This window comes from Limanda limanda, chromosome 4 (genome assembly GCF_963576545.1).
Source record: "Limanda limanda chromosome 4, fLimLim1.1, whole genome shotgun sequence".
In the NCBI taxonomy this organism is placed as follows: domain Eukaryota; kingdom Metazoa; phylum Chordata; class Actinopteri; order Pleuronectiformes; family Pleuronectidae; genus Limanda; species Limanda limanda.
The window spans coordinates 3,479,695-3,495,518 of record NC_083639.1 but is presented as its reverse complement, the minus strand read 5'-3'; the positions used below and the strand labels follow the sequence as shown (position 1 = coordinate 3,495,518).

Here is a 15,824-nt window from a genome sequence, read left to right as displayed (position 1 = left end):
AAGTCAAATATCATATGCTAAAGGAAAATAAGACAGGAAGCACTGACGCACCTTTCCTCAGCATTAGGAGAATTTGACCAGCTCTCATCACATCTGCCACTTCGATTATTCCAGGTCATTTCACTCATTTCACATGGAATCTTCCTGAGCAGAAACGTTTCAGGTCCCATTTTAGTTTGAAATCTCCAGGGCTGTGTTTTAGTTTGGATGAGCGGAAACTGAGATGTTTGGAAAGTATGACGTTTACACTCAAAACCACTTGATGTGATGCTGGATCCTGATCACGGATCATGGACTTTGATTACAACAAGAATGCGTGATACACAATATGCCTACATACTCTACCATTAATGTCAATGACTCCTCCACTGCGATCGTCATTGCTTCTCCCTTCATCTCTATCATACATTTTATTATGTATACATTATTATTATGTAATATTGACACACCTTTCCATCATGCTATAAACGGTTGCTTCTAATCAGTGTTTTAAAGCCATTATTTGAACAATCTGCCATAAATCCTGTCACCAGTCACATGCACATTCCTTCCTGTTTACATCGGCGCGCATATGCCCAGTGTACGTGATCGGTCGCGTGACGTGTTTTCAGGCGTGTTAGTATCGACGCTGATTAAGACTGAGCCAAAACACTCATGTAGACGGAGATAATTTTCAAACAAAAATGTTGCAGTGTGGACGTAGCCTTCGTCTCGTAACAAAACCCAAGTGAGACTTTAGAAAACACTTTGTTCTCTAGATGTTCTTAGCGTTTAGGGAGCAAACACTGCAGGTTGTTGTGTTTCTAAAGTGAAGTTGCAGTGAGACGTGTTTGTCGGCTTCACCCGAGATGTTGTATCTTCTTATTTTTACTTTTTTATAGCCATTTTCTTCCACTGCCAAGGTCAGTGATGAACTCAGGTACCAAACTGATAAACTCTGGCACAAGCTGCTTATATAGTGTTTGTTACTGTCTGAAGAGAAGAAGGTGTCGAGAGGAAAGAGACGTTTTCTAACCACCGGCCTTGAATTTTTTTTGGTCTGTCTAGTTTCTAGCAGACATCTTTCCCTCTTTGGAACTCATCTCATTTTTTTGTAAGATGTTTTTTATAAGCTTTACAACTTTTTGTCAAATATAATAATGTCATCTCCTCTTTCAAATAACTGCATATTTGGCTAATTGGCAAACCTTTTATTTTTTATTTTGATCACAATGAGCTGAGGAGTAGATAGTAAAGCTGGTGTTCTTCTCTCACCCCAGATGCAGGAGATGGCTTTGCACCACCACCACCAACAGCAACACCGTCACCAGCACCCGGGCGGCGTTCATTACAACCCGGCCCATAACCACCCCCTGATAAACAGCTCACCTCCGATACTGTCCAACCCCATGAGAGCCCTGTCCCAGCTGAACTCTCAGGTCAGCCGCAGTGCGCTGCCTCACGGCTCGCCCTCACCTCCCGGAAGTAAATCGGCCACACCCTCCCCCTCGAGCTCCAATCAGGAAGAGGAGACTGATCCTCATGTGAAGGTACTGATGATGTGGCGTGTGGCTTGTAGTTGTGGAGTTGCAGGCGCGGGCTCGGCCGGGCTTTTCTGAGATGGTTTGCATGTTAACTGCAGGTGTAGCCGTGCTTCTTTATATGGTGCCCTGGAAAAACTCAGACTTGTTAAAAGATTTCTGCAGGAGCCGGCGGTTAGAACGTTAAGTAATGTTGTGGCGCAATGTCATATTTGAAAAGAAAATTGCTTCGAGACATTAAGTTGATGATTTCATTGAATTGTATTACTTTTCTCTTTATTCTGAGGAGCACATTAAATTCAACAAGCAAAATTTAGGAGTCAGAAATTCACTCTTTTCTTTTTGTGCAAGTTAATTTCTCTGTCAGACCGATTTAATTTCCAATTACTCATTTGTGACTTGTTCACAGCCCAATGCATGTTTCTAAGTTAGTTGGCAAACTACAGTATATATTATATATAATGAATAACTATAGTTGCACACACATGAGTGGACATAACATACAATCCCGTGATGCATTTGTCGGAAATGTACATTTTTACATATTTTAATAGTTCGATCATCAGCGCAGATGCAAGGCGTTGGCAGTCGTGTGGAATTTTGTTATCCACAGCTTGGTTTGTAACCTACCACTGCTTCATTTAAATCACCCGTTCGTTTAAATTGGAAGAGAACGATACTTGTTCACTTTCATTTGCTCTATGTAAATCTGTAAAAGTGTTCTCATAAATTGCCCAACAACCGATGTCTCTGTGGATTTGCTTCATTTCTATCAGGGCGAGTGTGAATGAGTGTGTAATTTAATCCGCCACGTCCGCAGTGTTTCATATTCATCTGTGTATTTAAATGATAGGTCGCAGTGATACACTTTAACAAGAAGGGGGGGGGGGTCCTGTACTTTAAAAAATATATTTTCCAGCCTGTACGTCTCTGCTGTGCGTCTCACAGTGCATGTGAATAAAAATGATTACCATCGCTCCTATCAGTAAGTAATTCCATTTGCTCTCTCCAATTCATTCGGAGACCACATCAAAGCCCGGGCAGATACAGCAGGCGATTTAAAATTCCTTTCACCCCTTTGCATGAAGAGTCAGAATTTATGACTTGCTGAACAACTGAAAAGTAAAGATTTGAAAGGGTTCGGTAAATTCAACTATAACCGATGTTATTTTTTTGACAAAGTAGAGGCAGAAAAGAAAAACTGTTGTCGCTGACTGTCAGTGAAACATCACTGCAATACTCAAACGCTGACTACACAGCTATCGAGCAGGGAGATTGAATTATGGATTTAATGAAGTTTACATGCTTCACCCAGACCCCGTGCTGAAAGCATCCATCACAGACGCAATTATTCATTCCAAAGGCAGATGAATTGTTCGACCTTGTTCCTCCACGTGACAATAAGCTGTTTTGTGTTTGCGTGTTGGTCTTCCAGATCACAGGCGAGAAGCGGCCATCTTCAGAGATGATGAAGCCCAAACCCAAGCCCCAAAAAAAGAAGAAGAAGAAGGATCCCAATGAGCCCACCAAGCCTGTGTCCGCCTACGCTCTGTTCTTCAGAGACACCCAGGCAGCCATTAAAGGACAGAATCCCAACGCCACCTTCGGCGATGTATCCAAGATAGTCGCCTCCATGTGGGACGGACTGGGAGAGGAGCAGAAACAGGTGCGTTCCTCTTTTATCATCCTGTAATCGACAGTGAAAGAGATTCATGTAGCAGATCAATTCCAGGAATAGAGACGCCCTTGAAATTTGGTTTTAATGCATTTACCGCTTTGACAATTTATTGTCATCAACAGTGGATCTGCTGAAGTATTTTCAGTTTATTATCATATATGACAAAGAGCAGGATTAAATCGTCCCATTTCAGAAGATGAAATTAGGGTACATTTGGTAGTTTTGCTTGAAAAAGGTATTAAAAGGTTTATTCAGTTATTAAAACACAATGAGATCCATTTTCTTTTGATGGACTGACTAATAATCCATTAAGACCTAAAGCGCCAAAAAAAAAACCCTCTAAAACTGTAGCGTTGACAACGACTTATACAATTTTTTTTATTTTTTTTTTGTCTCTGAAGCAGATGGAGATGAAAAAAAACCGTTTAAATGATAGCTGAAATATTTGTTTTCCATTGTAAATCTTTGCCATTTTCCTAATCTCAACGGAATTTATAAAAAAAAACAATAAGCCTGGCAATGTTTCTGAGATGTTCCCAATATTCCTCCTTCTCAAACATATCCCTGGTCAGCAGAAGCATTGTCGCTATGATCATCAGCCATTGTCTGAAATGCTCCTTTAAAAACTTTGTTGCAGGCTAATACCGCTAACAAACTACGGCGAATCCCAATTTACTACATCAATGATCGTAGGCATGTCATCTGTCTCTAAATGTAGAAACATGTAAACGTTGCACCTGATCTTAAAGGTGTATGTCTCATCTGGTCTTAATGGGTTAGTTGTTTATCATCTCAGTTTTAAATGAATTTCTTCCACAGAACAAACTGGTTCAGGATCAGTTGCTGGCCTGTGTAAACGCAGCAGAAGTCATTTACTGAAAGACGTGACATTACATCAGCTGTAGATTTATTTGACAGCACACCATCAGAAGTCAATTTGATTTTACCGAAGTTTGACCCGTGTCTGTGGAGCCGCGGCAACTTTCTTTCACCGCAGCTTTAAACAAGCACATCATCTGTTTCATTTCGGCGTCGCACACCAACACACAAAGTCAAAGAGGCGGCTGTGTGTTTGTGATGGTGTGAAATGAATGGGAAATGAGACAGGCTGGTGATCATGCGCAGACTCATATTTTTAGAATATCCAGTCGGGCCGCAGCCTATTGGGTGTCAAATAAAAGCACCTGTCTCCATGACAAAGTGCAGCCCATTCTCCTCAGCCCCAGCCACGTGTGTGTGTGTGTGTGTGTGTGTGTGTGTGTGTGTGTGTGTGTGTGTGTGTGTGTTTTTCTCCCAGCAAACCTACTTTATACGCCGGACTTTGGAGGCCGTCTGTCCCTTTTATTTGCAGTTAATTTTTGCCGCCTTCACCGGGGCTCTTCACCATGAATCTTCATTTCGCCACTGACACCCTTGAATGTGAATTCCTCATTTCCTGTCCTTTTATTTATATCTGTTGCCTGGTGATTTGATCATGCTGGGAATACAAGATTAGCAATTGCCTTGTCCTTGGTTTCGCCTCAAGGACATCTGCTCCTGAAATGTTATTGTTTGTGCTTCTTAACCCTTCGTGTCCCGGCGTCTTTTTCAACTTAGATTTTGCACCGAAGCAGTGCTCTCTCTCTCTCTCTCTCTCTCTCTCTCTCTCTCTCTCTCTCTCTCCCTCTCTCTCTCTCTCTCGCTCTCTCTCTCTCTCTCTCTCTTCTCCTAAATGCATTCGTCCTTCACAGTTCTACCTGAGAACGGAGGAGGAAACTGAGAGAAGGGCAGCTCCGCCATTACAAATTTGTCTATTTGTCCCAGCGGTTCCGCGGTTAATTTTTTGATTTGTTTGTGCACTCATGTGTTTAATCAAACGTGTCACCTCACACGGCAGATAATTAACTTGAGGTAATGATGTCATTATGGAATGAAATGTACCTCCCTGTCTGGGGCAATAACGCTGTAATTGTTCTAATTATTCAGTCAGTGACTAGCGCTGTCACTTACTCCTGCACAACATGGATAAACTTGATAACTGTGTATTTACAGAGTGGATCCAATGTAGCTGTAGCATTTTAATTCTTATGAAACATTTCAGTTTGTGGCTTTTGTTTAAGATTAGTCTGGTAATAGACTTATAGCTGGTCGTCTGCAGAGCTTTTTATTAACATGTTGCAAAATTAGAAAACGTTGAGTTCATCCTACCTGGTTTATTTGCAGTGAAGAATATATAGTCAATGTTTTTCATTAAGTAAAACAGAATTTGCTTCGTTATTGTCCACATGTTGTGAACTTTTAAGAAATGGGCAATCTTCAGACCAAAGTTCACACCTTTTCAAAATAAAAGCTCAGTTATTTAGCTCAATACAAAGCATTGCAGCAATACGAATGTTAACTTACGTACACTTACTTTGTAGACAGCTTGATAAGAGGAAGTGATCAGCACCTGTGAATCTGTTTCTCAGTCCCATGTGATGAAATAAAAATATTCAAATCAACAATTGGATCTGGTGGCATGTTGACCTCGGTCCACTGACTGAAGCCACGCTGCCCCCCCCCACTGACAGGTCCAGAGCGCTGGTCGCCTGTTTGCTCAAAGTTAATAATATTGAAGATTTGTGTTCCACTTAGACACAGACAGACAAAACTTTCCATGACAAGGTTGAACTACTTAAACAATTACAACGTAAAGCTTTTAACGTCTATCCCCCCCCCCCCAACCACCAGCTCTGGCCGATGCTGTTATTCCTTTTCTTTTTACCCCCCAACGCTGGCCTTCACGTCATCCCTATAGGAGCTCTGAGGTGCGTTGTGCAGAATCCCAGTCAGACCCTCTGGAGCCGGGCAGGAGCACCAGAATGTAAACACAAGCCTTCCCCTATACACAGCTTTGTTTTAACTAGGACTCGGCCCCTGTTTCCAATTACCTGCAGTTCACTCTTCAAACACAGCGTGCAGCTGAACTCACACAAAAAAAATGCACTGAAGGCAAAATGTTTTATCGCCGTATTTTATTTAAGAAACGATCGGTTCAGACGCCTCATTGTTGTGACTGGAGTTCTCTCTGAGATTCTTTCTGTTGTGCGTTTTTTGCCCCCCCCCCCCCCCCCCCCCCCCCCTCTCTGTCTGTGTGCCGTTGTGTATTCTCCGGTGCCGTCCGTGTCTTCCGTAGAACACAGGATTTTTGTATTCATGTTAATGTTCATATTCCCTTTTTTATTAAGACGCTCTCGTAGCTTTCGCGCTATACGCCGTCTTTATTTTAATTCCCCATAGGCCTTTGCTTTATTGTTGCGAGATCAATGCATTATTTGGGCTGTGTTATTCCTCAAGGTGACGACATGTTTAAGCCGCCCCAGAAACACAAAAGAACATTTCTCTTGTTTTTGTTATTCAAGATTAAGATCAATTCTGTGTTTTTCTTAAGAGAGTAGTATGAAGCACTGATCGTGGACTTGGGGGGGGGGGGGGAGCCCTCAGCTTTAATTGAGTCTGCTGTGTATCAGCGAGAGGTCAGAGATAGAAGTAAACGAACGCCGTCACTTTGTGTAAACGCTGCTTTGATATTAAACTGTTCAGTGAGGTTTGGTTTTAGTTTCTGTTCGACGGGACCTGACTGTCTGTTCTTCACTGTTTTCTGCTGCTTTGTCTCCATTTTACATACAAATATTTGTTTTCTTCTTTTTATTTTGAAACTGTTGCCTCCTTTTCCTTTCCTCTTTTTCATTTCACATATTTCCGTCCTCTTCTCTTCCTCTTTCCTCTCATCTTTCCTTTTCTCCCTTCCCTGTCACTCTTGTCTTTCCCCCTCTTTTCTCTCAATATCCATTCCTGTCTTTTAACTCCCCTCCCCTTTCTCTCTCTCCCTCCTGTTCTTCCCTGACTCTGGTTTCATTCCCTTCTCCTCTTGTTTCCTTTCATCGCCTTTTGTCCTCTCCCCTCCACACTTCCCGTGTGTTTCCTCTCCTCCTGCTCCTCTCACCATTTGCTCGGTCTCTTCTCGGTCGTCGGGGGGTAATCGCTCCCTTCAGTGTCGGCGGGGTGCGGCGTTATTGTCTCCTGTAATTAACTGGTTATCAAACAAGAACATTTCATTAAGGTACAATTAGGGGCTAATTCAGGCGGGACACCTCTGTGTCAGGATTACGATGGAGGCATATGCTCTCCCCTCGCCGCTTTGTTATTTTTAATTCATACTGACCTGCAGCCTCATGACGGCTTCAATTGCTAATGAATCCACTCACTTTGGAATAATTAGACATCCTTAGGCATGGTAATTTATTTAAAAGTATCCGTCGTTGCGCGACTCATTAGCTGCGTTAAATTAATTTGAAATTGAAGTAGTTTGGGGTTCATTAAAGAGGCAGCCACGGCTCTATCAATATTTAAGGGGTGAGCGGTAAGGTCGTCACTTCTGTTGTGTGTTTTTTTTTTTTTTTAACAATAATTCTTTCCCTAATAGGTGTTTCCTGGAAAAATTGTATAGACGGCTGAATTCAAGTCTTCTGAAATATGTGGCCTGTGTCCTGGAAAGGAAGTAATAATGATGATGATGTAAATAGGGATGAGTGAGGGGACATCAGCTATTTGAGCTTGTACATCCATCTTCATCCTGGTGTGTTTGTTGTGTGTACGTCTGTTTGTTTATTGACTGCATGTGTTAGCCGCTGCCGGCCTGTGTGCATTCAGCTACGCATGAATGCTTAATGGTTATTCTACCCCACCTCTTTGAAAGAAATGACCCCGTCCATGGGAACCACAGACTGTCTCTCACTGAGGATCAGTAATTACCCACTGCAATCACTCTCACACACACACACACACACACACACACACACACACACACACACACACACACACACACACACACACACACACACACACACACACACAAACACACACTCTCTCCTTCATATTAAAATGCTCCAGAGAGGAGCTGAGATCTGAGTCTTCCTCATCGATTTAAGAGTGGACTTTCTGCGACTTGTTTTCCCTGCATCAAAAAGGCAATGGCATCCATAAAGAGCCAGTAAGTGACATGTGATGACATTAACTCCAATCACCCGTCTTAACGCATCATTTGAGGTTCGTTCAGAAGGCTTCAGATTCCCACTCTGCCGATGCTGTTTTGAATTCTTTTTATATCTTTCTTTTTTCTTTCTTTCTTTCTTCCTCGTCTGAATGATTTGCTGGGACATCGGCTCTGATTAAGAGACGAGCAACAGAGTGAGAAGCAGTCCACCAAAATGACAAACAGGTTTTCTCTCCTCATTTGGCTCCATAACACTTCAAACTCCATTTTCGGGTTATTGTGCTCAGGCTTTCCTGGCTTTTCGTTCAGGACATTTTTGGATGCATTCGGATGCAGCAGCGTCATGCAGATGGTCAAAGCTCCTTGACTTGATAACGGCTCAATGAATGCATTCGATATGTCTCTCATCGCTGGGCACCCTGTCCGGTCACACAATCATAACCGTGACTCCCAAAATCTCATCCACATCAGTCAGCGCCGACCACAGGGTCGCTTCAGCCTTTGGCATCACCTTGTAATCAATCGTTGTTGTTGTTGTGTTTTTCTCCTGCAGAACTACAAGAGGAAAACAGAGGCTGCAAAGAAGGAGTACCTGAAAGCCCTGGCCGCCTACAGAGCCAGTCTGGTTTCCAAGGTAACTGCGGGGGTCACGTCTTTGATATACATGGGTCAGCGGCGATATAAGGGATGATAAATTAGACAGAAAATTCCTCTCACTCTTATTCCATGAAAAGGGTCCACTTGCTGCATGGAGAGAGAGGTTTGTATGTTTGCGAGTGCATGTGTGTGGGTGTGTGCATGTGTGTGGGTGTGTGTGCATGTGTGTGGGTGTGTGTGTGGGTGTGTGTGCATGTGTGTGTAGGTGTGTGTGTGGGTGTGTGTGTGTGCTCAGAGGAGAACAGTGAAAATTAGGCCACAAACACACCCGATTTGCAACCTGGGGAGAAATAAAAATTAACAGTACATGTCTGTGTGTGTGTGTTTGTGCATGTGTGTGCGTGTTAGCGTGCGTGCTCAACAGTGTGCACATGGTGTAAGAGCAGAAGTGGACATTACCTATCATTTGCTGTCCTCCTGGTGTGTCTGTCCTCCCTGATGGGCCTCTAATGTGTTGGCTGAGGTTTACTCACACCCACTGCTCCCTCTTTGCAGCAGGTTCGCTCCAGTTGAGCACATTAATGCATTTCTATCAGCTTGTGTAAGAGCCTCACTCACATCGTGAAAGGTCTTATTTTACTTCAGGCGCTAATATGAAATGCCCAATGCCCGGACAACTCTTCTCCTTACATCTATGAGGGTTTTTTCTTCCACAGAGATCGCTGCTGTTTCGATTCTAAGTTTCCTGCATTGTTTTGCAAAGACACAGCTCTAAATTACATTAGCATATACCAAGCTCCGCCCCTCTCGCCGTTCCTCCTTCCTCCCCCCCCTCCTCGGCATGGCGCCACACTTCCTCTCCTGCTCATGGGCCAAAAACAAGCACCTTGATTAAGGCATGAATAGTTAATTCATCAGCCTCCTCGCTGAGGCGCACTTTACAACTGAAAAGACCATTCTCATCTCTTGTCTTCACTGGAGCAATTACACAAACACGTCAGAGCTCCTATACAGAGACTTGATTGATACTATATGTTGGTAGATTGCCAGTCAAATAAAACTTACACAAAAATAAACCTGCACTCCTCCCCCCCCGCCCCAGCTCCACTCATTCAGTACAAACCAATCCGAATGCAGGCCTGAATCCCATGATTCACCACAACTCTCTCTCTCTCTTTCAATTACCAATAAAGCAGTCTTTTCAAAGTGAATTGGGGGGGGGGGGGAGGAATTAGAGGTAATTGGAGCATCATTTGAAGGATTCACATCCTCGGCGTGCACCTGTTGCCTTTTTGTTTTGTGACGCATGTCAGTTTGTGTTACAGATGTAGGAAAAAAAAACGAAAGTGCGATCGCTGTCTGTCATGACTCTGCTCGTCCTCATTAGATTACAAAGAATTGTGCATAATGTGTTTTTTCTTAAAGTTTTAAATCCAACAGATTCAGTAAACTGTCTTCAAACAAACATGGATGTTGCTCATACAGTTCCTCTGACAAATAGGAAGTCCTTTTATCTCAATATGTCGCCCACCGATCATTTCTTTAGTATTTAATTTTCCACTTGACCCGGCAAAAGTGTGTGTGTCCCTCAGCTCTATCCATCCCTCCATCCTGTTCCATCGATTGTTTCAGGGGTTCGGAGGGATGGATGTGAGCCATTACTAAACATCAGACTGTCACACATCACCTCAGCCAGTCTGACAGTTAATGAGAAACACTGGATGTATTTCACACACACACACACACACACACACACACACAGAGACACACACAGACACACACACACACACATCTCATGAAAGAGCAGGGGACAATAAATGTGTGTGTGTGTGTGTGTGTGTGTGTGTGTGTGTGTGTCTGTGTGAGGCATCAACAGGTCTTTCTGTATAATAATAAAAGAATAAAAACAGCAGTGACCGTGGGACAATGATTAAACCGATGTTTAGTGCTCAGCATGTGCAGCTCAGTAAATACTAACATTTAAAAACACATTTTCATATCAAATACAAATTTTTTTGGAAAGAGGAGCCATTCATTGAAATGATTGTCCCTGTATTTGAATTTGCCAGTGCCAGCTGCTCCTCTGTCTTTGCATCAGTGACATATTGTTTTGAAACCTCCCCTGAGAGGAGCAGCTCTGTGGGAATGAGGAGGAGCAGCAGTTGGCTCTGTGGGGCAGTTCTATCATCCAGTGTCCATCAGCCCATCAGCTGTCACATGCCTGATCCTGTCCGTACAAATCTTTAAATCTATGCTAAAGATGCAGTGATGCTCATGAAATATTTTCATCATAAATCGTATCTGATTGTGTAAAACTACAGCTAATTTACAACAAAAAAGAGACAACGTAAATCATCCACATCTGCATTTCAATAAAAACTCAATGAAATTGCAGTTAGTTAAAAATTCAACCTTTATACAAAGTCAATCATTATTTGAATTATTTTCTTTTATTACAACTTCTTTGTTATTTTTCATGTTCATAATAACATTGTGTTTTGATCAATGAATTTGCTGAAGTTCAGAATAATCAGAATGGTCTTTATTGGCCAAGTAAGGACAAGGAATTTAACTCCAGTTTCACATTGCTCTCAGTGTATTTACATAGATAGAGATATACAGCTGAGAACGAGGAGAAAACTGTACAAAAAGGTCAAAGAATGGTAGAAAAATACTTAGATTGTGGTGGTGGGTGGTAGGAACTGTACTTTACAATAATATGCAATACATTGGAAACACTAATGACCAACAACATGAAGTCAAAGTCAAAATAATTCTTCCCCTTTAAGTATAAATAAATCCAACAATCCAACAATGATCCTGAAAACTGTGTGAACAGAAATATTTTCCTTAAAGAGCAAAAGTCATGTGACTCTGAGTCTAATCATCTTCCTCTCCGGTGCAGACGTATAACGACCAGGTGGAGTCCAAAGGTGGCCAATCCAGCCAGGGCTCTCCCCACATGATGTCAGCCAACCCGCCCCTGTACAGCGTGCCACACCCCCCCCAGCCGTCGTCACCCTACCTGGGGCCCGGGGGCTTCCCCCTCACCGACCTGCAGAGCTACGCAGGACACGCCCCCCGCCACACCCTGTCGCAGACGCTCAGCCAATCGCAGATGCTGCCCAGCATTAGTGCCTCTCCCCCTTCCTCCTTCCAGATCAGCCCCCCCCTCCACCCCCACCAGCAGCTCTCCCTGCACCAGAGCTCGCTCCTCAGCCAGCCCCTCCGCATGCAGCAGTCCCAGCCAATCAGCGCTCACCAGATGGGGCTGCAGGCCTCTCTCCACTCCCCCCCTCACGGGCAGCAGGTAGAGGAACACACCGAGACACGCCTCCTGCTGCACCACCTCTCTGATGCTTTGAGTTGGGCTTAACTTTCTGTCTCTCTCCAGGGTTTCTCCCACCTCCAGTCAGAGTATCAGAAGAGTATTGGTGGTTCCCAGTCTCCAGGAGCCCCTGGTCCTGGTCCGGGCCCTGGGGGGCCGCAGGGCCACGACTGGGACGGTGAATACTGCAATCGGGAGTGTGGCAACCACTGCAGGTCAGTGGGGTTTATTTGCATCCTGTGTTTTCCACAATAACCTTTGTTACAGCAACTCATCGACTCACACCGGCTCCGAGAGGAGAGAAACGAACTGAGAACTACCAAGTTTTATCTACTGTACTATAAATAAATATATTTATAAAGAGCATAACTCCGATAAGGCCCAACAGTCCAATCAAAGTTTACACGCTCATAGAAATCAGTTCCCACAAATAATATTTTTTAACAAGATCAATGAACTATTCCTTGAGAATTTGTATAAACTTCAAAGAAATGTCCTTTCTCACAAAGTTAGAGCAGGTGAAAAACTTTATCTGAATTTGCACCAAACTTGAATGAGTTTTTTCTTTTCCGATGTTGCATTTTCGTGAAAATCAATTCTGTCGTTTTAGCCCCAAAATATCAAGTCATAGTTTATATTGTTGAACTCACAACAGATTTTCTGGTTAAATTCATAAGAAAAAATCATATGTTTGTCTTCCTGGAACTCCTTCAGAGAGAAACATATATTGTCATGTCAGTCTCTCACACGTCTTCCACAACACAAGCAGTGAGAGGTGTCAGCTGGGCTCCAGTGACACAGGGGAGACAGCTGGAGAGGTAATGGTGAGATAATAGAGCTTGTCATGTGTTTGTCAGGCAGCACTGGGAAAAAAAAAGGAAACAGATGTTCCTTACACGACTTTTCACCGTTATTGTACTAAATGGTTTGGCAGAGGCTGAGCCGTCCTGCTGCACTGGAAGATATAAGCACCTGGAAATGATCTGTTCATCAACAGAGCTCGGTCAGAGTGAGGCGACGTCCATGTGACCACGTTTTCATTTGAAGACGCATAAATTCTGCTATGGAGTCGACGCTACTCCGGGGTTTTAAAGCCACTAAAACGGAAAAGTTAATGAAATGACCTGTTTCCAGTCTTGACACAAATGGAGAAGTTTGTAAATGATGACATAGGACCCACAGCTTGTTTATTGGGTCTTTTGGTTAATTTGCTGAAACACCAGGCTCCCATCACATGACCACTTAACAACCAGCTCTGCCTCGGCTACCAGTGTAGAACACACCATGAATAACCAGTTACAAGCTCGTCAATCAATCAAATTTGGAATTGTAAAGCCAATATCCACAAATCACAATGTGTCTCATTGGGCTCAACAAGGTGGGACCTCCTCTGTTGTTAACCTTCAACTAGAGTCACGGAAAACTACCAAAAATTCCTATTATGGGAGAAAAAAGGTTGAATCCTCAGAGAGCCACATGTGATGGATCCCTCTCCCAGGACAGACAGACGTGCAATAGATGCTGCATGTAACTGAGAACAATAACAAAATAAAATTTTTACAACAGCGATAAGAAGAATAGTCTTTGTGCAGTTAAATTCAGTATTTCAACAATGCAACTTTTTACATGTGTAGGAAATTAGCTTTATTCAGGCAATAATTCCTGTCTAGTGGGACCTGCATGTTTTCCTGTTTACAATGGGATGCGCATGCCCAGTATGGTTGGTCATGTGATACATGTTTCCTGGCGTGTTAGTATAGACGGGTATTCAAACTTACACAGAGCCAAATTCTAGCTCATGTTAGAATCTGTGTTCTTGCAAATAAAAGCAGTCGGGAAAAATATTTCTCTGCCAACTTTCCTTTTTCATTGGAATCTAACCCGTGTCCGTCTCTGTCTCCCTGTGCAGTGGCAGCATGATAGGCAGGGACAAGCCACTCTACCTCACCTGAAACTGAAGATCTCTGTCAACAAATACGACACCGAGGAGTCTACTGTCACCCCCCCCCCTCCCCACCCACCCACCACCAACCATCCCCCTCTCCCCCTTTGTCCCCCTCCTCTGATGCACACGCATAACATACACACACACACAGTGCACACTTAACATACAATTACACACTCCCACACGCAAACAGACACACACACACACACAGATTCTGCCTCCCAGACACCATCACACACCACCACCTTTATTTGTCAATGTAACTATTATTATTTTATTTCTCAGTTTCTAGAAGAATTTGTGACCGGAGTTTTTTGACTAGATGACTACTGTCTGTACCACTTAATGTATTAGCAGTCCTCTCGCTGTATTCAATTTGCCAAGCACTTACTAAGCGACGCCCCCCCACCCCTACCCACCAACCCACCCCACCCCTCCTCTGTGTGAGTTGTGTGTCTGTGCCCTCTCTCCGACACAGACTGGGCCGCTGAGCACTCCTCTGCTACGTCACCCTCACAGTCCCTCAGGGGCCACATGCAGCTTTAATTAGAATGAGAAGAATTAAAAAAAACAAAAAAAACGACTCTTCCTTCTTCTTTAATCATTTTTTTGTATTTTTTTTTTTTTTTACCCCCTTTTTTATTGTTGTTATTGTTGTCGTTGCTGTTTTATTTATTTCTGGCTTGCAAGGTTGTTCCTCTTCTGTTCTTTTTTGCCGGGGCCCTGTGCTGTAGAGAAATATTAACTTCTAGTAGGTTCAGCACAGGCCTCCATGTTATGGTAGCTTTGCTTAAGGGCCTGCAAATTAATATGAAAAAAAGCTCGGGTGGGGGGGGGGGGGGGGGGGGGAGAGAAACAAAACAAAAATAATCTTTTTTTAATATTAAAGACCTGTTTGGGGTCTACTGAGCTGTCACAGTGTGATTGTAAATATCACTTTTATGGGATCAGATTGGGAATTGGAGGTCCAGATAGATTTGTCTCTTCTTTAATATTACATGTAAGTCATTGTGTGTGTGTGTATGGATGCGTGTGTGTGTGTGTGTGGACGTTAGAATGTACCCCATTCATAGCGCACGCAGTCGAGAGCGTGCACGGACCCACACGTGCACGTGAGACCCTCTCAGTGTTTCAGTCTTTCTGGTGAATTTGAACAGCCGTGTGCAGCTGGATTTCAGACGAGTATTTCACACTCTCGTTCCTGCATTAAATCTGTGCTCACTGGTGTGGTTTTTTTCCAATAAAGTTCAATCTAAACCTGAATACACAATATGTGTCCTGCAGATCATTAAATGGAAAGAGCCAGGTGAGAGAGATGGAGAGGAAGGACACGCAAAGAGAGAAAGAAAAAAAAAAACACAACGCCAGGAGATAAAATGAGATATAATGTTGCAGGTGAACAAAAAAAAGGAAAAGATATTGCCTCAAACCCCCCCCATCCCTCCCTCTATCCCTCGCTCCCTCTTCTTATTTTGTCTGACCATGATGTCGATGCTCGTCTCCTCGACACGCAGCAGTGAAGTAATGGAACATGTGAATGGAGCCATCACATCCACATTACAGTGGTTTTTATAAGTTTCTAGTCGGTGTTTGGTTGTGTTGATATCATCTTTTTAACTCTCGTGTGATTAACAGAAATGCATTTTTTTCGCTGACAAAGACATCTGTTCTCATCTCTTTACTCTGTAGCATCAATCCACTTTTAGTTGTTACAGAACTATAACATTCTAAGTTGTGTAAAA

At 43.2% G+C, this 15,824-nt stretch overlaps 1 protein-coding gene across 2 annotated transcripts in view; it reads left to right on the top strand.

Moving 5' to 3' along the window:
• tox2 (TOX high mobility group box family member 2) overlaps positions 1–14,119 on the top strand; it is a 93,994-nt gene extending 79,875 nt beyond the window's left edge. The window contains exons 5-10 of one of the 2 annotated variants that reach the window (XM_061070192.1): positions 1,260–1,529; positions 2,956–3,186; positions 8,766–8,846; positions 11,715–12,119; positions 12,204–12,352; positions 14,047–14,119. In XM_061070192.1, coding sequence (XP_060926175.1) covers positions 1,260–1,529; positions 2,956–3,186; positions 8,766–8,846; positions 11,715–12,119; positions 12,204–12,352; positions 14,047–14,089 — 1,179 coding nt within the window. In that variant the 3' untranslated portion in view covers positions 14,090–14,119. The remainder of the gene's footprint in view (positions 1–1,259; positions 1,530–2,955; positions 3,187–8,765; positions 8,847–11,714; positions 12,120–12,203; positions 12,353–14,046) is intronic. The other variant, XM_061070193.1, reaches the window with a different exon arrangement.
• Positions 14,120–15,824: the final 1,705 nt, after the last annotated feature.